The sequence below is a fragment of the Hyaloscypha bicolor genome (assembly GCF_002865645.1).
Source record: "Hyaloscypha bicolor E unplaced genomic scaffold K444scaffold_16, whole genome shotgun sequence".
NCBI classification, from domain to species: Eukaryota; Fungi; Ascomycota; class Leotiomycetes; order Helotiales; family Hyaloscyphaceae; genus Hyaloscypha; species Hyaloscypha bicolor.
Genome location: NW_020194518.1, coordinates 1,303,233 through 1,327,155, shown reverse-complemented (window position 1 = coordinate 1,327,155; position 23,923 = coordinate 1,303,233). Strand labels below are relative to the sequence as shown.

The window sequence follows — 23,923 nt, the reverse complement described above, 5'->3', positions numbered from 1 at the left end:
CAATTGACGCGCTAGTCGCAAAGAAGGCAAGCGTTTGTCACTCTTCAGGATCTCAGCCGCGTCCGGACCGCGACAAGGCATAGCAGGGCCATTCGAAGGTCAACCGATCTCTCCTGTGTCGGTGCAACATAATTTACAAACATCACTTTCTGCCTTCACCATCTACCTGCACATGACGACCTATCCGAGGCGCCACGCATCCCCAAGGCTCTAGCTTCGCTGCCAATGTCATGACTCGAGATACGTATAGAGTCCACGATGACCGCGATCCTGTCAGTGATGCCGAGATGTATGCAAGCCTCTGGGCTGCAGCCTCCTTTCCACGACTTCCGGACGATGCCCCGCCTGAGTTGAAGAAGTTTGCGATTGATATTGATGACCCAAAACGAGTTTATGCCATACATAGAGCCAGTCGGCGACACCACTTCCAGATATTAGTTGAGAGGTTTGCCTAGACATCTCCATCTGCAGCCTTTGGATGTTTCACTTGCAATTCATGCTGACGGCACGTAGATACATCCTCCAGATCAGATACGGTTGCCAATCGAAGACCTGTAATACAGCAACATGCTTCTCCTGTCGAAAGCGGCTTGCTGGCGCAGCCCCAGTCCGAAGATATAACGCCACGAGTGCCCGTACGTTGGCCATATACATGGCAAGCCAGGACAATCCCGAGCAAGGCCTCTGCCACAATTCTAGCGCTCCACGACCGGTCCCCGAGGGCAAAAGACCTTTAAAATCGAAGGACGTCCCGGGTGATTTGAGAACTACACCTGTTCGGCCGCAGGACTCGAGAAGCCGGAGGCGGAGTATTGAAACTGGCCAGAAAATAGAGGAAGACGATAATGATGCGAAGGAATCTGACAGGAAAGATAAGCCGTCCAGCCGAAAATCGTCGATGGGAGACGCGATCAGCAGGAGAGCTTGGCCCGACTTGACTTCGCTAGAGGAGCCTACTCCAACAGATCATAGATCCTTTGTCCAGAACGTGTTTGGAACGGTGGCATTCAAAATGCTTGAATGGCTCACTCCGAGGAATCTTGACCTACTGGCCAGATCCGAGGACAAAAACGCAATGTTGGAGGAAGAGTCACCAGCTGATGTTGTCCTGATGGATGGTTCAAAGGAAACAAAAACATGTGTGGAGAAGGGCAAAAATTCGACTGTAAAAGAGTCCGCGCCGGCTCAGGATGTCCCAATGGATGATTCAAGGAGAACGAAAATATCTGTGGAGTCTGGGAATCATTCTCTCCATGCACCGGAGACAACCATCGAACATTCACAAGAGGAAATTGCCCAGCATTCTTCTTCCTCTCCTGAAATCTCATATACATCCCCGTCAGAACTGCCAACCTCGACTAACACTAGACCGGATTCTCGAGCAGAGGAAAAACGGACCCCAAGAGGGTCGAATCAAGGTTCTCACTCGAAGCGTCCCTCAAGTCTTCGGACAAAAAGCGATCCTCTGGAGCCAGTTCCAAAAAGTCTTGTTAATAAAATGACATCTGAACCTATGGCTGATGTCAACCCAACGCTGTCTTCTCATGGTAACTCGATGCCCAGATGCAAGATGTCAAAAACTCTGATCACGAGCCCAAAAATGCAAATGGTGGACACAGGTCCTGCACTGCACGAGCTTAAATTTCTACCACCAGCCAGGATTTTGGAATCGGAATCACCTTCGTTGAAGGACGATGAATCCGAAGCCTCTCATGATGTCCAAGCAATACGTAATAAACCCCAGAGCGTTCCAAAGGAAACTCGATTTTCCCAACTTGCACCCGAAAGACAGGTCTCGCTACCTCAGTCTCTATCCTACTTGTCGATAGAGAACATTGAACTACTGTGCGACATACTGCAATCTGACGGTACCTTTGAGAAACACTTTCTACACCCCGAAGGACTTGACGAAACCCTCAAGAGACAGCGAAACGAATCAGTTCCTCTATCCCGAACTATATCAATACAAAACTCTTTTCCATACCTATCGTCAGTCAAGCAGCAGTGGCGATCTTTCATCGAACAGAGCTTCTTTGATGTACTCAGCAGACCTGAGTCCCTCCTGAGGTCTTTCAGCGATGATAAAGGAAGATTATTCGACACTCAGACGATATGGTATCTCATGCTCAGAATGACCAGAGTCGCTCCATCGCTAGTCTTCGACTCTCTATGGAATTTAGCTGGAACACTTTTCAAGCCACCTCATAAACTGGAGGCAACATATGAGTGGGCCAAAGAGTTCCAGTCCCAGGAAGTCTCGTCCCAAAAGGCGCTATCGAATCATGAGGCAGCTCAAGCAATAAATATCTGTCTTCACGCCTTGGTTGCGGCTGCACCACTCGTCTCTGATGCCCGGCAGTTGGCAAATATGTCTCGCATTCGATCCTACGGGTTAGCTATGCGTGGCAGAGAAGCGTCTTCCCTCGAGCCGGCAACATTGTGCCTCCAGTATGAAGATGCGTTCACGAATGACCTTACGGTTAGACTTGCACGTCGACTCTTTGCAGCAATATCAACGAGACGACGATTCACGGAACTACTTAACCTCCAAACTGATATTCGAAAGGATGAGAAACCACAGCCGGATGTTTTGGAGACTGTCCTAGGGACTTTGAAGTTTCTCGACTTAGGCACTCCCCCAATCATCAATTTTCCAGATGATGAAAGGGACCTTCACGAGAAGAGAGTGCCGACTTTAATTCTTGATTGGACGAGGACAGTTATGCTCCAGGAATGGGAAGGCGCCGCAGAAGTGCCTAGTGATGGGCCATTCGGCGGCGCCTTAGCCACTATGGCTGCCATATGTAAGCTAGTTATGCCAGTACAGGAACGCCGCTAACATGATCAGACAAAAATCGAAAATCACTTCTTCTTGGTGACATACATTTCCGTACAGAGTACTTTGCTGAGCGCTTGGATCCCGTCGAGATGCCCGTAGAATGGCTCTCCTTCAACCAAAACAAACGCAACGTTCACCTGCTCGACTATCCGTACTTGTTCAACCCCTCGACGTTGGTCACTTATTTCCGGGCAATCAACTACTCACGTATGAACCAATCCTTCGAAGCAGCACAAGCTACAAGTCGTTTGATCTATCACACAATAGCAGAGGGGTCTGGCAGCTTAATGCCTGATAAACATCGGCGAGATAGACTCTACGAGCGCCTTCGAACCGCCGCTTCGAGGTTCACAGTCCTTGAGATTCGCCGAGATCATGTTCTCGTAGATACCTTCAATTCAATTTGGAGGCGTGAAGAACGCGAGTTGATGCGGCCTCTGAAGATTCGTCTTGGGGAGGATGGCGGAGAAGAGGGCTTGGATTCTGGTGGTGTGCAGCAAGAGTTCTTCCGACTTGCCATTGCGGAGGCCCTTGATCCTGACTATGGTTCATTTACGATCGACAGCAGAACTAAGATGGCTTGGTTCCAGCCAGGATCTCCAGAACCCTTATGGAAGTTCGAGCTCATCGGAATGATCGTTTCATTGGCTGTGTACAATGGCCTCAACTTGCCCGTCACTTTCCCCAAGGCACTATACCGAAAACTACTTGACGAAGAGGTTACAGAGTTGCATCATATCTCCGATGGGTGGCCGGATCTTGCGAACGGCTTGACCTCGCTATTCGAATGGGACGAGAAAGATGGCCTGGTAGAAGACGTCTTCGCCCGAACGTACGAATTTAGCGTTGAGCAATTCGGTACGCTCGTAAGTCGTGAAATGGGCAAAGTATCACAGTGGCCCCAGTTCGCCGATATACACAGCTCGACAAACCCTGAAGACGCACCACTTGTCACGAACGAGAACAGGAACGGTTATGTGAGCGACTATATCCGCTGGTTAACTGACATCTCTATCCGCCCACAATTTGAGGCCTTCAAGAAAGGTTTCTTCGCTTGCATTGATCGCCGCTCCATCTCTCTCTTCGACCCCGAAACCCTCCAGTCGGTCGTTGAGGGCATTCAAGAAATCGACGTCTCCGAATTGCGGCGTGTGACACGGTATGTCGGGTGGGGCGGGGAAGCTACCCACAAGACAATCCGCGATTTTTGGAGCATAGTGAAGAGATACGATATCGAGCAGAAGAGGAAGTTACTCGAGTTCGTGACGGCAAGTGACAGGATACCAGTTGGCGGGATGCGGAATCTATCGTTCACGATACAGAGGAATGGGGTCGATGATGGGCATTTGCCGACTAGTTATACTTGCTATGGGATCCTTTTGCTGCCGGAGTACTCGGGCAAGGAGGTGTTACGGGAGAAGCTGGCGATGGCGTTGGAGAATTCCAAGGGGTTTGGATTTGCTTAGGGTGGTGCATCTACTCGCTTGGAGCCAGTTAGAAAAGTATATGGGCTGAAAAGGCGTTCGCGTGGGTGCACATCATAGATTCCCAGCCAATTCATCTTTCGTTTCCTCGTCTTGCTGCCTAAGCTGTATTGAAATTCTCACGAGTATTGGAGTAGCCGCCAGTCCAGCACCCAACCTGAGCTTGAGGTTTAGCCAGTCACTCACCCCCTCATCCCCCCTGCCCCTTGCTCAATTCCCACTTCACATATTAATTCGAATCAAACCAAAAGAATATCTATTGTTCCTCGTTGCAAGTGCAGTCATTAGGTGGTAGGAGAAGGGGACAATGAATGTAAGATTATTACCCATATAATCTCAGACGACAATTGAGCGTACCAAAATCCATTTCCGTTGTTGATTCCCAAGCCTACTGCGCAGCAGGCATGCCGTCTATTTAAGCTCATCATGTGACACAGTGACCGCATCCGCCTTAGGATAGCACTCAAATATCTTTGCCTTGGGATCCGAGCCTACGCCCCCATGCACCTGTAGCACCTTGTTCGGGTCGAGTTGGTGCTTGATTTGCAACAGCCTCTGGTAATTCTGGGCTCCCCAGAACAAAGACGGCGAGTCCACCTCGAACACATCGGCCTCGTTGAGATACACTCCCGCCGACGGTGTCAACTTCCGCAGCGGGTCCATGGCCTTGTGCACGTTGACGAAGGCGGTGCGAATCTTCTCCGCCGTCGTCTGGGCGGGGTCCCATTGCGTGATGAACATGACGTGCCAGGTGGACTTGCGCCAGACGGGCGTGAGAGCGGAGCCATCGTCGGGTGTGCGCGCCGGCGTGGACATGCAGAGCATAGGGATGATCATAGGGCTGCCAGTCTTAGTCTCGGCGCCTGCGAGAAGGGCGTCCACTAGCTGGTCCTGGTTCTGCATCCCCTCGAAGTTAGAAGCGGGGATGAGCCGCGACGACATGATAGTACCCCAGTTGCCGCTGTTGGCAAATTCGCTGGCAATATTGGCCGCATAGAACTCGTACCACGAGGAGTACGTCTTCGTGGTGACTGTGCCCTTCTTAGGAAGGGAATCGGCGAAGTCGGTCAACGGCTTCAAGGACGTAGCAGCCGCGTCGGCGTCGAGGAGCGGGTTGACGAACCGGACGCTTCGCTTGGTGATCGGATACGAGTCGCCCCCCCCCAACCCTCGGCCACCCAGCGATTCGCGTTGGCGGCCAGGATCCGAAGAAAGTCTTGTATCTGGGTTTTGTTCGCACTGTGGAGATCTATCTTTGCATACTAGTGACAGGCTTGTGTTAACAAATGCTTGAAGGGTGAGATGAGATGGTGGCGCAGAGACTTGAATACCTGGAGCGTCACTTGTTTATGCGCGGTTGTGGACATTTCCGTGATTAAACCAAAGGTACCGCCCCCTCCTCCCCGGAGAGCGAAGAAAACATCTGGATTCTTACAACGGTTCGCCGTGACTGAGGTGCCATTGGGGAGAACACCGTGGAATTGCTGCATATTATCCACGCCGAGTCCGAAAACCGGGGACAGCATACCGTGGCCGCCTCCGGTGATCCAGCTACAGTGTGTCCTCGCATGCTTCTATTCTGTGAGAAATACCACAATAAGTCCACCGGCCTGTCCGGCGATGTATTCAGCGTTGGTCTTCTTGGCGCTGATCTCAGTACACGCCTCCTTGTCGACAGGCTTTGCGACGCCATTATAGCTGGTGTAGCAGGGGTAAGCCATAGGGAGCAGCGTAAACAGCCTGCCGTTGACTGAAGCGTTTAGCGCAGCCCAATCCGATTGGGCGATTTTGGAAATGGCAGCAAACAGAGCAGCGCGACATATCAAAGAACAGAGCCGCTAGCAGGAAGAGTAACCTCAGAGGAGCCATCTTGAGCATGTTACAACGAACCTCAACAGAGATTGAAAAAAAGGGGGTTGGGTAGGTGCGAGCAGTAAGGTTTGTGGATGGTAATGTTGATCAAGAATCTCGTCGAATTGCTGTTATATAAGCTCCATCCGGGCACGCGGCTACTTATTCGCCAGCCACAGTTTTGCTTTTGTCCTTGGCTTGCTTACAAAGATTTAGATCAACTGCAAATTACGTTTGGCGCTAGCCGGGATTGAATGCAGTATCACAGCCCGTCCGCCTTGATAGGAACTTCAACAAGCAATTATGTGACGCTCACACAGCACTGGTTTGCACCGCTTTGATGGACTTGAAGCGTATCCGCCGCCACCATAAGCGTTCGTTTACCTGCCATTCCAATGTCTCTTCCAGCTCGATAAAGCTGGCAGAGAGCTTTGATCCGATGAGAAATACTGCTAGACGAAGGCTTCAGCCGCCCCTGGTCTTCAGCTGCACCTATTCTTCAGCTGCACCCCCATTCTTCAGCTGTGCCTATTCTTCAGCTGTGCCTATTCTCCAGTTGTGCCTATTCTTCAGCTGATCTGCACATGGCTGAATTGGTGATGGACAGCACATCAAGCATAGTTAATGTAAAGGCACTTTATGCAATGCCTGCTCGTCAGACAATGTATCGACAAAGGAAATCCAAATCGATCCAGGCGGCACAGTATTATAAGAAATCGCCAAACTCTGTTTCTTTTCTTTCAAAAAACATCTACCACAATTTGCAATCTCAATCCATTTCTGAATCAAAATTTTGATTTTTCATTCATCCATCTACTAAGTCGATAGTCCATAATTGAAGATCATGGCCAGCCCAGAAGGAACCCCTCCATTCACACTGCCCAAAACAATTGCATCAGGCAGAGTGACCGTAGAGATTGAACACGTGAACCTCGATGCGACCAACACACACAGGGGTGTACAACCTTCTGCCATTATCAACACATTTAATAATCCTGCTATCGTGTGAGTGCAATCAACGAAGCTAGATCAGATGCTAATAGTGTCAGGGACCAATTCATTCTAAAGATTTGGAATGACCCACATAACCAAGATGTTGTTCAGGCCTTCCTGAAGAATGATTTCGTCTGGTTTGCTGCTTATCACACCGATAGTGAAGCACTGGCTTATTACCAAAATTACGGAATTGTAAGAACGAAATCTCGTACTCTACCCACTCCAAATTTCCAGCTAACAACTGCTCTTCGCTTTAGCAAGACTATTTCTATTTAATCGACTATATTCGTTTTAAGGCTCTCCGACTAAACACTGTCCTTGACGATGACTGGGAAAATCTCCAGAAGGAGGCAAATAGCCTAGCCGAAAGTGTCAAATGGGTCAATAACTGGCGTGACACCCTTATTACTAAGCTAAAATTACCTGCTGCTTCGATAGATCAAGCGGAAAGATCAATCGGTGAAATGGCCTATGCAAACGTCCTTCAAAGGCATGCTTCTATTGATGACTGGTTCGACCTGCACGTCATCATGATCCCTTGTGTCTGGGTGAGTTTCACATTCTGTACCTTGCACGATTTAGCTCATAATTTAGGGTTGGCCACAGCTCGCCAAACTAGTAGATTCAGATCCGAAGACAAACAAATGTACGTGTTGGAGCCTTCCTTCTCCACATCCAGTTAACGGGAAACATAGCAACAATTTTCTACGAGACTTGGGTCAAACCGAATCTTACTACATCTTCAGCCGACAAGCTGTCAAGTATGTTCATTCATTTGACATTTGAACATCAACACTGAAGCTAATAACTAACTTCTTTTTGTTAATGATAGGTTTTCTTGATGCTAATAGCGAGATGTGGGCCGCTGGAATTGACAAAGGTCAAGCCCCAAAGAAAGGCAAATGGAACCAGCTTTTCCGCACGGCCATGAGGCTTGAAGTCGAGCTTTTCAAATCCAGTGGTTATTCTCACACAATCTAAGAAAATTTATAGTGGTTCGATGAGATCTTGAGCTCTTAGTATTGTGTATGGTGATTACATCTCATCTTGCCCAAGCGTTGGATAATATCTGCTTTGGATTTGTATGGCCATGTCCATCAGAAAACCCATACAATCGGTGGAAACGCGAACTGAGTGGCTTACCAGGTTGATGCTCTTGGCTAGAATTTAGTATCTTTGTTTTTGCATAATGTCATCTTTCAAGTCAAGCAGTGAGTGAGATTGAGCGGAAACCGATTTCGAATTTGGCTGTACAGCACGTTACTGCCCTGTTTCCTGGTTTGATCAATTGATGGGGAAATTTTGAATGGCAACGTAGTCTTAGACATATCCAATCCATGAAGAAGTTATGGGAACTACAATTGACCGCTAATTGTGCCTGTTTTCTAGCTATTTGACTAACTTGGCTATTGCTCTACTGTCACAGGAACCTAACTCCAGGTGTATTATCATTCCGGCATATGGTAAACGTGTGATGGCAGCCATAACACTCAATAGAGGGTTCCAGATGAACCAGCTTGTGCTATCGGCCGTTAGGACAACGGATGAACATGTGAATGGAGTGACATTAAACAACACCTATGGTTGGGTTGAACACATGAACAGTGCGTGTAAACTGCAATCCTTACAGCGCACCTGGGGGTGAATGCGTGCAGAGTATTATTCACCGCCGATCCCCCACGCTTGTTGCCTAATCTAGCTAAGGGTTCTAGGATACTCCGTGCTCTAGACCAAAAGCTGAAACGCACGAACGCGAGCTGAAATGCACGAGGATAGGGACCGGGAAGATCTCCTTCAGGGCGCCTTCTCATAGAGGTGGTAGTTACAAGGTGACCAAGGAACCAATAATGACCAAACAGCTAATATTGCCGCTGTTCTGCGCGTGCGATACGTCGCTACCGAGGTTGAGCGATATCGCTGCTCTTTTTTAGTATCGTGCCGAAGCTGCAGTGCTGCACTGTACAAGCATCCCACTGTGCCCGGCCAGCGAGCTCGGAGTAGTTATGGCTTGAATAGCTTGAACCCTGCATTAAAACTCAAAATTGTCATTAAGTTACACTTCAGCTCGGGTCGTGCCGCCACAAGGAGGGCTTGCAGCAACCGGGGCATTAGCTCCGGATCAATCCCACTTTGTGAAAAGAGGCAACGAAGAATGTAGAAACTACTGCCATCCAAGGGTGGGGAACGTAGTCCAGTTGGTTCGACAGTTAGTAGCTAGCCAGATAATCATCAGGTTAAGATATCTACCATCGGTACTAATACACTCGATCGCACGTGGTGTATATAAAACCCGTTCTGGAGTGGTCAGATTGGATGCCTCAACGGCCCCATCTGCGATGGCCAAGGAGATGAAGTGGGTGATGGGGCGGAGGATCGGGCCGTCTACTTCAGTGAAGAAGAATAGTGCTACGATGGCCTGCCAGCTTCTGGTTAGGGTCGTGGATTCAGAGGAGGGGCCGTAGATGTAAGATTACTAATCCAAACGTCAGCAAGCTTGGGGAGGGACGGTAATGAGAGACTGCGGTGGCCTCTTACCCCCAAAAAAAATGCTGCCGCACCCAAGCCCCCGGATGCGGCTACAGTAGCTCGCACATCCCTCACCCCCGAGTGAAGCGTGCGCCTGGTCGCAAGGCCCCTTTAATTAATTAGTACGACAACAACGAGTATTTTTCTTATAAAATAAATTAATAGAGTTATAGTATAATATACTAATAGTAACTCCTCGTTCTCTATTTAAAGAAATACCTCGTTGCGAGCAAGTTATCTCAAATTATAATACAAACTACTAATTACCCTGCTACTGAAAACGCCGCCGCTTGCGGCAGCGTTTTTAAGGAAATTGGGGGCAGTTTCCTTGTTCAGAACAAGTAATTTGGGCAGTGGGGGAGAGGGGCTAACTAATAAGGATCCCGTATATTTAATTAACTGCTTGCTGTGACGGCGGGATCAATGCAATGGTCGAAGGCTCAAAGTTCAAAGAATCTCATGTATTGGAAAATACTAAGCTGTGGAACAAAGTAGGGAGGATGCCTCGACCTTTAGTATTGTTCCGTCCAAGCAATTCCGGCTTAGCTTCGTTTTGTGCCTATTTCCGATATCCTGTCCTTGGCAGATCATGCCCTTACGCCAGCCGTCACATTACCCCCCCCCCCTCTAAAGAGAAGTCTAAATGCCCTTATTTAGGGGATTATTTAGCCGTAATATAGAAAAGAAAAAAGAGAAAACAATAGCCATTAACCCTATTCCGTCTAATTCCTATAGCTTACTTGTAATTAAAGTATAGTTTTAACTTCGCTAGAATAACCCAGTTCCTAGTATATTCCGGCTAGTTGTGACGGCGGGATCGAGGCAATGGTACAAAGGCTCAAAGATCCAGGAAAATCCCATGTATTGAGAATACTAAGCTAAGGAGAAGAAGGAGAGAGAGAAGGAAAGGGGATAAAAGGAGGGAAATACTAGCTAAAACCACTGAAACGCCGGCTAGCTAGGTGAAACCAGTCATGTGATAGCCACCCCCCTTTGGCCCCCAGCCAGCGCCGTTACATCACCCCCCCCGGAAACCAAATCTGAATGCCCTCATTCAGGTATATAAAGGAAATAGGGTTTTGACCAAACCCCCAAAACGGCCAGCTTTTAATAGTCACTGTCTGACCAATAGCCACCTCCACCTTCACCTGAGGCTCCAGAACTAGCCTCAGACCCAAAATCGTCTATAGAACCCAAATCATCCCCAGAATCGTCCGCAAAATCATCTATAGAACCGTCCAAAGAACCAAGCTCGTCCAGAGAACCGTCTATAGAATCGTCCGCAGAGCCCGAATCATCTGCAGAGTCCAAATCGTCCCCAGAACTATCCGCAGAACCGTCCAAATCGTCTGCAGAACCGGAACTAGCCTCCGTATCCGATTCAAACTCGGCTCCAGAGCTAGCTTCGCCAGGATCTTGTCGGCTCTCGGTCTCCTCAGACGATAAATTATCGGCAGGAGGACGTCGTATATAAGCCTCTGGGGCAGAATCGTCCGAATCATCCGAATCGGAGGAGTAGTATCGTATAAGGGGCGGCCGTACGAGAGGCGAACGAGGAAGAGGCGAACGAGGGAGAGGCGAACGAGGAAGGGGCGAACGAGGAAGGGGCGAACGTGAGATAGTTACTTCTGTTTTAAATCGGCGAACTGGAACCGATTACCGGGTTTCTTCCGTTTTAAATCGGGAACCCGAAACCGATTGGCGTATCTCTTGTTTTAAATCGGAGGATCGCTGATTCTTGGAGGGGGGTGCCGGTTCTTTTGCTCTCGTCGATATCGAGGAAGCGTCGTCTGCTCCAGTTAAGGGCCGGACTCCGAGGTCAACTAGATCGTAGAGGACGGGAATCTTTCTTCTTTTAAGTCGGCAGAGGACCGACTATCGGGTTATCGTCTGTTCTAGTCAAGGGCCAGACTCCGAGGTTGACTAGGTTATAGAGGATAAGGAACGTCGTCTGCTCCAGTTGAGGGCCAGGCTCCGAGGTCAACTGGGTCTTGGAGGATATATCTTTCTTCTTTGAGTTCGGGAAGATTGCCTACCGAACGTCAGGAGCGGAATTCTGTCTTTGCTCCCCAAGGACAAGTACGGGTCCTTTGCCGGCAGTATTATATCGCCTCTACAGGCCGAGTCGAGTAAGCTTAGTATTATATAACGGCGGGATCGAGGCAATGGTATAAAGGCTCAAAGATCCAGGAAAATCCCATATATTAAGAATACTAAGCTAAGGAGAAGAAGGAGAGAGAGAAGGAAAGGGGATAAAAGGAGGGAAATACTAGCTAAAACCACTGAAACGCCGGCTAGCTAGGTGAAACCAGTCATATAATAGCCACCCCCCTTTGGCCCCCAGCCAGCGCCGTTATACTAGTTCTTAGTATCTATTACTCGTATTATACTTGTACCCATATTAATAATATGGTCTGGGAGTACTATATAGGCTATAGCTAATATTAGGACCATTATTATTGGGCGGTCTTTGAATAGGGGTAGTAAATCAAATCTATTTATTAATATAGGCTTTAATATAGTAGCTTGCTTGCCTTTTTTCTTAGCTAAAGTAGTAATATTTGGCTTAATTATACTATTTCTAAGCTACTTAATTAATTTCTGGGCCTTCTTAAGCTTAATATATATATTCTCAAGTTATTCTTTTATAATAGAAATTTATTTATTAAGGGCGGCTACTTAAGCTATTTTATTATTAAATTCCCGGGCCTTAAGCTATATGATTTTGGTTTTATAAGAGCTTCTAAGGGATTTTCTGATTTCCTAAATAGTATTATCTACTAATTTATTAATATCTATAGGGTATTATTTCTTTAATTTGGCCTTTAGGATTATTTACTAGCTCTTGGTTTCAGACTAGTACTTTATATAATAACTACTACTTAGTATTATATATCTTCTAGTTATAATAGGTATCTTAATACTAGTTTAGTTACCTTTATTATAGTTAGAGCTTTCTTTATTACTAGAAGTCTTTCTATTCTTAGTCTTTTTATTATCGAAATTCTTATTATTATTTAATATCTTATATTTCTTAGATAAGCTAGCCTTATTCTTTTTTACTTTCTTAGTATTTGGCTCTATAAGATTAATTAGGTAGTTTTTATTAGTATTATTTATTTTGCTTATTTAATTATTAGACTTATTATTACTAATAACTAAAACTTCTATTTTATTATTTTTAGAATATTTTACTAAAATATCTTCTATAATAATTTCAGGTATATTCTTAAAAGTAATACAGGCTATATTTTATATATTAATCTATTCTTAGATAAGAGAATTACTATTTTTATCTATAAAAGTAATTTAGCTAGTAATTATATTAATAATAATAATAGCTACTAAACTTGAAATACTACTACTATTATTCAAATTATCTAGAATTTAGTAAATAGCCTTACTTAATCTGGCTATAAATAATATATTACCGGGATTTCTTATTTGTTTCATTTTTATTAATAGTTTTATTAAGGCAGTAATAGTAATATAAATAGTTAAGGTTATAAAGATTTTCCTTAATTTTTAATAATATTTCGAACTAATATAGGCAAGTATTTATTTTTAGTTTAGCTTTAAGAATTTACTTTTTTTATAATTTACCTAGATAATAAAACATAATCTAATATAATAAAGAAAGATATTTTGCTTAGATTTCTAGAAAAGAAAATAGATACTAATATAATAAAATAAAGGAAATATACTAGGGTTTAGATAAAACCCAGGAAATATCTAGATTTTTCTTTTTTTTTTCTAGTTATAGAGGCTTTATTATTAAGGTTTATTATTATCTAGATAGTCTTTATTAAACTCGTTTTCTTTAGTATACCAGATCTATTTATTTAGCCGGATAAAAGATCCCGCTTTACCAGGATTCTATTTATAGAATTTATATAATTTAAGTACTAAGTTCTTAAAGTTTAATATAAAATACTATTTATTATTTATATCCTATTTCTTTTATTTAACTTTATAGTAAAGCTTACTATAAAGTATCTTGAAAAAAAGAATCTTTTTAACTTCCTATTCGAGTTTACTATTAACTTTAGTAAAACTAGGCTCTTTATTAGTTTAGCCAGATAATAAATTAGTAGGATTTTTATAAAGTCTATTTATATAGAAAATTAGCTAAATCCTATATAATAGGGAAAGATCTAATTAATATAAATAGCTAACTATTTTATTAATCTTAAATAATCTAATAAGGAAATAATCTAATTTATTAGATAAATAATTTATTTTCTATATCTTTTTAATTATATAGACTATATTTTCTGGACTAAAATCTAGTTCTTATTATTTCTTATTAGCTTATTTAGCTTAATATTTCTAAGCTACTACTATATATTTTTGGGTATAATTAATAGTAATATTAATTCTTTTAGTCTATTATTATACTTTTTTCCGATTAAGTTTCTTTCTTAGTATTTTGAATTCTATTATTAGTAATATCTAGTTAAAGCTTAGCCTGAGTTTATATTTATAGTTAACTATTAAAGGAAATAAGCTAGTTAATTTATATAGGCAGGCGGTACCTATAGTATTAAATACCGGAAGTAAATTTGCCTAATTATTCTAGAAGTAATTAATAAAAAAATAAAGTCGGGTATTAATAATCTAGTTAATAATTTCTATTTATTTATTAGTTTAGGTATATTCTATAGTTAAGAGCTTTAGCTTAGTTCTAGTTAATCTTAATAGTTTATTTATAAAGTCTAAAATAAACTAGGGTCCTTAGTTATTTATAATAATAAGGAAAGAACCTCGGAATTACTAGATATAGTAATAAAACAGGCTAGTAATAGTTCTGGCTATAGTATTCTTAGTTATTAATAGGCTTATATATTATTTAAATAATTTATTAATTATAATAAATATATTATTATATTCCTTACTTATAGAGCCAGGAATATAGAAGTTTATAGATAAATTATTTCATATTCTTAGGGGAACTAGTAATAGATATAATAGGCCTAGTATTTTATTTCTTGGCTTATATAATCTTTAATATTTATAATAATTTACTATAAAACAGTTAATATTTATAGAACGAATAGGCTACTAGTAAAGTCTTTAAACTAGGATTTTTGTCTTATTTTAACCGGGATATATAGTAGTTATTATATTATAGATTTACTATAGGAGCCTAGTTTATAAATTATTATATTCGTCTAATATAACGAGTTTTTTATTATAAAATATCTAGTTATTTAATATTTCCTATAGATTCGTATTTTCCCGGGCTTTCTTATATTTATTCTTTAGGGCTAGATTCGTCTAATTAGCTTATAGGACTTTAACTATAACTAATAGTTTATCTATTTCTTTTATCTTAGTAAGAGCCTAAACTATATCTTTTATTTTAGTAAAAGCGAGAATTAGGTCTAATAAAATAATTTATCTAGTTCTTTTAGCTTTCTTAATCTATTTCTGGATTAGTATAAGCTCGTTTTTTCGGAATAAAATATTAGTAATAATATTATCTTTACCTAGCTAATAGGTAATCTAGTAATAGAATTATAATAGAAAACCTATCTATTAGATTTATTACTTATTTAAAAGCCTTTTAGTACTAAAATACTCGAGAGCTTTATAGTTAGTAATAATTAGAAAATTAGGTAAGCTAGTTAGTTTTACCTACTATTCCCGAAGTTCTTAGATAATAATAAGAAGTTCCTTATTATAAATTTTATAGTAGCTTTTAGCTCCTTAAAGAGCTTTAGAATAAAATAAGACTAGGTACTATTATTTATTCTCTGGGCTTTTTTAAGAAAATATATTTATAGTAGCTAGGTCCAAATAATTAATTTCCAGGCGGATTTCCTTATTATATTTGAAATAGAAAAATATAAAGGTAAAGAGAAGTAGATTCTTAAGCTAATTAAAGATATCTAGCTAGGTTTTATTAAGTATAAACTTTGGTAAAATATTTCTTTTAATTAGACGGTTTAGGGAATAGGAAATATATTTATAGGCTTGAATAAACTTATAGTAAAAGTTATAGAAATCCAAAAACAACTATATTTCTCTTTTTATTATAAGTTAATACTAGTTTCGGATAATAGAAGTTTTAGTAGGATTTACTTATATATCCTAATCCGAGATAATAAATCCTAAGAATATTATCTTAGAAACTTCAAATTTATATTTACGGATATTAACTTATAATCCGGTATCCTAAAGCTTCTATAGAACTATTCTAATATATTATTAATACTTCTTTTTATTCTTAAAAAAGATTAGTATATTATTAATATAGGCTAAATAAAAGTTATTTAAATAGTTTATTAGAATAATATTAATATATTACTAGAAGGTTACTAGACTATTATAGAATCCAAATAATAGAACTACTAATTTAAAAGATCTATATCTTATTCTAAAAGCTACTTATATTATAGAAACTAGTTCTATATAAATTCGGTTAAAAGTATATTAAATATCTAATTTAGTAAATACTAATAAGATAATAGTTCTTCTTTATTATAGTATTTAGTTATTAATAGTTAATATAAAATTATAGGCTACTATTTTTCTTTTTAATAAATAAGACTAGTAATAAGAAAAGAAATTTAAATAATTTAATAAAATTCTTTTTTAGGTTCTTAATAAGATACTTTTTTATTTTTTCGAGTTTACTAGAGCTTATCTTATAGAGATAGGCCGTCTTTATTAAGGGATCTAATCTATTAAAACGGAGCTTATAGTTAAAGAATTAAGACTAGGGAAGCTTATTTACTACTTTTTTAAAAAATACTCTAGCTATATTATATAGCTATATAAGAAGAAATATCCGGAGCTCTTAAAATTCTTTAGGATTAAAAGATAATATATTACTAAAGGTATTAGATTCGTCTATATCTAGGAAATATATTAGGTTACTAGTTTAAATATAGTATCTGGCGGGCTATAATATTAGTTATCTATTTACTATAAATAGTAATAAATATCTCTTTAGTTTATAACCCTATTTCTTAAATATATAATTAATCTTATTAATAATAACTAATCTAACCAAGTTACCGGGGTCTTTAGTACTTAATTAGAAAGTAGCTATTCTAATAAAATAGTAGAAATAGTCTAATAGCTCGACTATTTCGAGAGTATTAAGATTTAGCTCTTTTTTTCTTACCTGGTATTTGGCTTTTCTTATAAGAAGATCTTATAGAAAAATAAGAAATATATTTTTTTGCTTTTCGGATCTAATTTTACTAGTTTCTTTTAAGATCCTAGTTAGAATATCTTTAGAGTAATTACTTTTTTAATATTTCTTATTAAAATATCGGATTTTCTAAATAAAATCCGGCTAATTTATCTTATAGTTCTTTAGCTAATAAAGTTAATTCCGTTAATAGTCTAGTAGGATATTATACTTTACTAGCTATTTCCTTCCCAGAATTATATTATAAGAGCTAAGATTAGTAGTAAGCAGGTATTATTAAGTTTGGGAGTACTAATTAATAGCTAGATCTATAATAGCTAGATATTAAATAGCTTTACTAGGTTATTTATTAAAATCTCGTAAGGAGATAGGGGTTTTGAGTTTATATAAGAGTATTTATAGTACTTTTATTAAGAAGCAAATATACTTTTAGTTAATTAGAATATATATATTTACTTTAGTATTTACTAAGTATTAGAAAGTTATGGTTTTGCCTTTCTAATATATTTAATAATTAATAAGGAACTAGTTCCTACTAATTAGCTAAGTAAGATTTATAGGCTTTTAGTAAAGTTCTTATTCTAGAAGATTTACTTCTATATCTAGAGCTAGACTTTTCCTAACTTATTAATATTATATTTCTTATTAGATAATAGATAAGAGCTAGTATTCTTATTATTTATTTCTAAATTATTAGTTTTCTCTAAATAATTCTTTTTAATAAATATAACCTTATTAAAATTAGGATAAATACTTTTTATATATCTAGGCTTTTTATAGCTATAATAATAAAGACCTTCTAGCCGGTCTAGTCTTTTCTCAAATTCTTAGTAAACTGCTTTCTTTAGCTATAAGAATACTAGCTACTAAGGTTAATTTATTAGATATAGGGTTACTATAGCTTCTTAGATCCCGATAGGCTTTCTAGCCCGAAATAGTATTTAATAGCAAGTAATTTCTATTAGTTATTTCTTCTAGAATTACTAATTTTTAATTAAAAGAAGCCTATTTTCTTATTTTATATATTATTTAGTAAGGTCCCTGGAAATATTAAACTTCTTATTACCTAAGCTCTTAAGTAGCTCGAGATTTATTTTATCTATTAAATTATTATATTAGTTATTTAGTAACTTCCTTAACTTTATTATTAAGTAAATAAACTTTATCTAGAATACTAGAAATAGCTTATTTTTTTATTTCAGGTACTAGTATATCTCTTTTACTTTCTAGTATTTTATTTCTTTACTTTTACTATAAGCTTACTAAAGGATCTTAAAGATTTATTTAATAGTTAAAATCTATCTAACTAATCTAGATTCTAGTTAATTATAAATAAAGTTACGGGTGTTTCTAGTAACTAGTTATATTATATAAATAATTTTTAGTAATTTACTATTAAATTTAGAGAAGTTCTATATTAGTTTATTTCTTATATTAAATATCTAATTATTAATCTAGTAATTATTCTTATTTATAAATAGGATAGAATTCTTAATTCTAATAAGCTATAATTAATTACTATAGACTAAAAGTAAAAAGGAGCCTTAGTATTAGTTCCTAAATAGTTCTCTTAATAGAAATCTATAGTATTCCTAAATATCTACTTATTTAAATCTTTACTTTATTACTTCTTTTTATACTAGTCTTTTTCTTATATAAAATTAACTAGTAATTACCTTTAGCTTATTAACTTTCTTAATAAGTTAGTTAATATATAAATAGAATTTCTAGTAATATTCCGCTTATTTATTAGTAATAAGATAGTATTTATTAATAAGGTTATCCTATATAAATATTCTCTATTAGGCCTTATTTATTTTTAGAGTATTTATACTAATTTTGAGTTCTAAATTAGCTAGCTATTTCTTAATATCTTTTTCCGGAATAGTATTATAATAGCTTTCCTAGTAATATAAGTTTATAATATTAAAATCTGGCTTTTTTATTTTATTATACTAGGGCCTCTTATCTAATATACCTATAATAGTAATACTTGGTTCCGGGCTATTTATAGTAGCTTTAGAAAGAGTATTAGTTATAAAAATAAGTACTAAATAAGTTCTTCTTATTTAATATTAGTAAACTATAACCGATTATTATCTTGTCTAGTTTTAAGTCGGTAGACTAAAACTAACTATTATCTTTTCTTATTTTAAATTAGTAGACTATTACTAATTTTTCCTATACCAGGAGAGGAGGCTAGTTCTTTTACTCTTATTAGTATTAAGGAAATATTATCTGCTCTAGTTAAGAGTTAGGCTCCGAGGTTAACTAGGTTATAGAAGATAATATCTTTCTTCTTTTATATTAGTAGAGGACTGACTACTAGAAGGGAAATATCATCTGCTCTAGTTAAGGATCAGGCTCCGAAATTAACTAGGTTATAGAGGATATTATGCTTCTAGTTAAGCTCTCTAGTTCTTTATAGTTCGAGAAGGTCGTCGAATATTAAAAGCGGTATTCTATCTTTGCTTTCCAAGGATAAATACGGGTCCTTTACCGGTAGTATTATATCGCCTCTATAGGCCGAGTCGAGTAAGCTTAGTATTATGTAACGGCGGGATTAATATAATGGTCGAAGGCTCAAAGTTTAAAGAATCTCATATATTGGAAAATACTAAGCTATAAAATAAAGTAGGGAGAATGCCTCGACCTTTAGTATTATTCCGTCTAAGCAATTCCGGCTTAGCTTCGTTTTGTGCCTGTTTCCGATATCCTGTCCTTGGCAGATCATGCCCTTACGCCAGCCGTCACACTTGCTAATTAATTACCTATTAAGTAATTTTCTTACTTCCTTTACTATTAATCTTTATTGCCAGTGGGGAATATGGCTATTCTCCAAATAAGCTATGCCAGTGGGGAATATATGGCCATTCCCAAATGGGCTATGGCAGTGAGCAATATAGCTATTCGCGCGTGGCACGTGCTGGTCACGTGATCGGCAGGGGACAAATCGCTCCTCCCGGCAACGTTCATTTTCGGAATGAATTTTATGATTTTTAATTGCTTGAGCGGCGTGTTTGATACTATCTTCTGCTACGACGTTACTTCACTTCATATCCTCCTACTTCATACCCTCCTTTTCAGTACTCTTCTTCTTTGGTTTGGTCTACAACTGTTGCTGCGAGGTGGGAATACCCATATACTCAGGATTAATTTTCCCTTTCGCTGGTTCCGTTTTAGTCTGCGGACGTGAGCAACTGCCGCTTTAACCTGAGTTAAGGGTGAGCATACCTGAGCTGAGGGTGAGCATGCCGGAGCAGAGCCTGAGCGTGCCGGGCATCCTGAGCACGCCCTGAGTCAGCTTGTGCACTATAATATCGAGCCCATTTTGGACTCCTGTGTACTCTGGCTATAGTTTCCCTTACTGAAATTTGCTCAGGAACTCGTTTCTGCTCCCTCGCAGGGTTCTTACCGGAGCTGATTTTGGATCCCCATTTGTCAAAGGAATCGATTGTATCGGTTGTTGAGAACCCCAAAACGGAATTGCAAATAAGCAACACACTTTAAAGCCGGTAACAGGTCGAGATAGTTATAATACTAAGGGCTAAAACAAATATTTGAGAATATAAAACTACAAAACGAACGAGGATGTGAGAGAACAAGAGCTTAGGTATGTAAACTGATACGTGTCACGTGCACCGACTAACCCCTCTGTTCGCTGAAAAGGGTGAGGGGCCTCTGATTGGTGAAAATTGGGCCAGCTTGTCGAGCTAGTCACCCCTTTCTGCCTGATGAAATAAACTCGCCCTAGACACATGCAACGCAATTCTTTCCCGATAGCCCAGGGTTTCAGTCACTCATGATGCGATCGAGCCTCTGTCAGTTCTGCTCCACCATCGATTTTGACTATATCCAAGTCCCCACAGCCGGCCAGTTGCGCCTCCTCTCCTCGGGTCACAATGTCACTGGCTCGAAGCCCTTCTGCCACGAGCCTGACAAGGAGCCGTATCCTAGTTGGACACTTGGCTCCCTGGCACGAGTACGGGCATCCGCCAGCGAGTGTCCGCTCTGCATAGCGGTAGCCGACTTGGCAGAGAAGATTAGCGGCTTATCTGACAATGTCTTGACCTCAGAAACCGTTTGCAAGGTCATCTGCAAGTGGAGTGGCGGGTTTCAAGCCCTAGCCGGTGCAGAGCTGTCCCAGGAGTTGATCCACCAGATGGCAAGCGAGAGAGCGGAGGACGTTTCTTTTAGCCTTAGCAACTTGTCTATCCACTTTACGACGCAGCCATCGAACGATTTCAAATTGAACCTGAAGTCAACTAAGACTGTAGCTTGGTGGATCCAGGCCTATGATCCAGGACACGCGAGAAAAACTGCGGTACCATTCGACGACAGCCACGTCGCGGATGATTCCCTTCTATTTTGCGGGCGTCCGACATCGCCTATGGTGCCGATAGATTTGCTTCGAGCGTGGATGAGAGAGTGTAAGATTAATCATGGGTCTCGTTGTGCGGCAAAAGTCAAGTCCAGGTAAGAGAATCGTGCCCCATCGTCGCCAGAGGCTTATGCCATCAAACGCTAATAATTGTCTCTTTTATGCTATGTACGGCAGGCCTGCTTAACTAATTTGCGCCCCAGAAAAGTCAACGTCTTCCGGCTGATTGATGTAAAGACTAAGGCGGTCGTGCGATTCGCTAATATCGATGTTGCAGAGCTTCGATACGTGGCGTTGAGCTACGTTTGGGGCATGGGACAAAGGCTATCCATCCGCCGCGAGAACATGATGATGCTCGGCGCCCCGGGCTCCTTAGCCGGCAAAGTCTCTAAGACTACCGAAGACTCTCTCTCCTTGACAGAGTCCCTTGGCGTCCAGTACCTTTGGGTGGACGCTCTTTGCATCCTCCAGGATGACACGCCCGATAAGATTAGCCATTTAGCGTTCATGAGCTACATCTATAAATGCGCTGAGCTTACTATACTCGCTGCCTGTGGGCGGGATGCTGAGGCGGGCCTACCTGGCATTCGAGAGCCTCGTGTCATCCAACAGCATATCATCAAAGTCCGGGAGGGTACAGCAGATCAGCCGCTTGGAATGCAAATCATCACGTCACCAACTGTCCGGCTAAATGGTGCCGAGTCTTGCCTCGAAGGTACTGTATGGTCAACACGTGGATGGACCCTACAAGAAAAGGTTGTCTCGCGCCGTGTCTTGATCGTCACCCCATCTCAGGTTTCGTGGAACTGCCGGACAACCAGCTGGGCGGAGGACATCTTCCTAGAGACCAGTCTCGCGCGGCCCACAAACCGTATCTGGGATGACACCACGCGCTTCCTGAGCGACGCAGAGCGTGAGAATGCTTGGAACGACAACGTCAATGTCGCCTGGGATACGCTCCGCATGCTAGTGAACAATTTCTCGCACCGACACCTGACCGAGCCTGGGGATGCGTACGACGCGTTTTGTGCCATTACCCAGGAATTTCGCTCTTTGACAAAGGTAAGCTCCCTCTGGGCCCTGCCGGTGACCCGGTTCGAGCTTGCGCTGTGCTGGACAAGGTCTAGGACAGCGGTCACTCAGGGGAAGCTGGTGCGACGGACGGCGCTGACCAGCCTGCCCATGTCGACGCTGAAATGTTGTGTCGCGTTTCCAACATGGTCGTGGCTAGGATGGATTGGTGGTGCGTCGCTACCTATTTCAGACCAGTACGTCGACACGGGGTAAGTCATATATGCTTTGCATGTTTAGGCGAAGGTGTCCTAAGTTAAATGTCCAGAATGAGTCCGGAGATCCTCTGCTTTATTCTCCGAAACTCCCCTTTACGCGTGGTGAAAGTCCTACAAGTCATGAGCGACGAGGCTGAAATCCCGACGCCGAAACTTCCTCCCGGCATCTCCTATAGTCCGCTCGCGGTCACCCTTCAGACTGTCCTAGCCGAGCATCCGCACCTCACGCGCGAGCGTCTCCAGCAGACACCGGACAACCAATTCCTTTGTTTTTGGACGGAAACTGCCCCTTTCTCTACTTGCGGTCCAATCGAGGAGGTGAATGACACCTGGCCGGAGTCGAAGTTCTTCCGCTACGAGATCCGAGATTCGGAGGGCCAAACTGTTGGCCAGACAGACCTCTGCGTGCCCGACAACCCCGAGGATATGACTTGTGTCCTAGGTGAAGGTGTTTTCGATTTTGTACTCCTTGCTCGGAATGCAACGCAGGTTCATGCTGCAGAGAAATTAGTGCTAATGGTGGAGCGACGAGATGGGATAGCCTATCGGGTCACCACTGCGAATATTTTAGAAGAAGCGTGGATTGCTGCTAATAGCAAGAGGGAGCTGGTGATCCTAGGATAGGTGGAAGGAGCTACCGATACTCTAATTGCAAATTATGCAAACCCTAAGGTTTGCTACGAACAACTTAGTACATAGCGATATTTCGATTCTAAACGGGAAACCTATAGTGTGGTTGGAAAGGTAGCTTTTGTGTTAAGCATGGCAATACAGTTTTTTATATATATCTTACGTCTATTATATATTTATAACCTTTAACCTGTTATCTATATTCCCTGTCTAATAACGCGTTTAAGCAATACTACACCTTTTTAGAAAATTTTCTATTACCTAGGCACAATATATTGATTATATATCTTACTATTTGTATTATAGAGTAAAAAGGATTTTATAATCGAATCCAAATTTTAGATATAAGAAGATTAAGCTAAGAAAGAAAAAGAGGTTTTTCTAAACCTGAAAAGGGGGGGTAAGAAGCCTATTATACGAGGTTGGCACTATAACTAGCGTATGGCACATACCCGAAGCACGTAGGCTTACTCAAGAGTATAACCCTCTATATCTTTATCAAAACTCAACGAAAATAATATAAGAGAAGAGTGGTTAGATCGAGGGTGATTAGCTAAAAAAGCGAGAAACTTAAAACACGTAACGATTTGATGGCTTGCTCAAGATGCTTGGGCGCTCAGGTTGCTCAGGTTGCTCAGGTTGCTCAGGTTGCTCAGGTTGCTCAGGCGAGTCGATTGAGACGAGGGTGAGCCGAGGGTAATTAGCGCCTGAGCAAGAGCGGCAAGCTTACTAACCGAAAGCGAAGTGTAAGAGAGAGAAAATTAA

At 40.8% G+C, this 23,923-nt stretch overlaps 5 protein-coding genes across 5 annotated transcripts; 3 read left to right on the top strand and 2 right to left on the bottom strand.

Annotated features, from left to right (window-relative positions):
* The first annotated feature begins 92 nt into the window (after positions 1-92).
* K444DRAFT_608141 (uncharacterized protein) lies at positions 93-4,421 on the top strand. The gene is made up of 3 exons (XM_024879319.1): positions 93-445; positions 514-2,804; positions 2,849-4,421. Exons 1-3 carry the CDS (start codon positions 231-233, stop codon positions 4,303-4,305), a joined length of 3,963 nt encoding a protein of 1,320 aa, XP_024742461.1. The 5' UTR covers positions 93-230; the 3' UTR covers positions 4,306-4,421.
* Positions 4,422-5,720: 1,299 nt separating this feature from the next.
* K444DRAFT_511605 (uncharacterized protein) lies at positions 5,721-5,873 on the bottom strand (the record flags this gene model as incomplete). The annotated part of the gene is made up of 1 exon (XM_024873468.1): positions 5,721-5,873. A coding segment is annotated over one exon (153 nt), but the record flags the coding sequence as incomplete, so codon positions are not given.
* Positions 5,874-7,018: 1,145 nt separating this feature from the next.
* K444DRAFT_625123 (uncharacterized protein) lies at positions 7,019-8,151 on the top strand (the record flags this gene model as incomplete). The annotated part of the gene is made up of 6 exons (XM_024882479.1): positions 7,019-7,179; positions 7,224-7,362; positions 7,467-7,718; positions 7,793-7,816; positions 7,850-7,931; positions 8,003-8,151. 6 exons carry the CDS (start codon positions 7,019-7,021, stop codon positions 8,149-8,151), a joined length of 807 nt encoding a protein of 268 aa, XP_024742459.1.
* Positions 8,152-10,558: 2,407 nt separating this feature from the next.
* K444DRAFT_608139 (uncharacterized protein) lies at positions 10,559-11,064 on the bottom strand (the record flags this gene model as incomplete). The annotated part of the gene is given in 2 exon segments (XM_024879318.1): positions 10,559-10,687; positions 10,699-11,064. A coding segment is annotated over 1 exon segment (261 nt), but the record flags the coding sequence as incomplete, so codon positions are not given.
* Positions 11,065-20,631: 9,567 nt separating this feature from the next.
* K444DRAFT_581771 (HET-domain-containing protein) lies at positions 20,632-23,325 on the top strand. Its single transcript, XM_024877759.1, has 3 exons — positions 20,632-21,334; positions 21,443-22,522; positions 22,579-23,325. The coding sequence occupies exons 1-3, from the start codon at positions 20,661-20,663 to the stop codon at positions 23,150-23,152; spliced, it is 2,328 nt and encodes a 775-aa protein (XP_024742457.1). The 5' UTR covers positions 20,632-20,660; the 3' UTR covers positions 23,153-23,325.
* Positions 23,326-23,923: the final 598 nt, after the last annotated feature.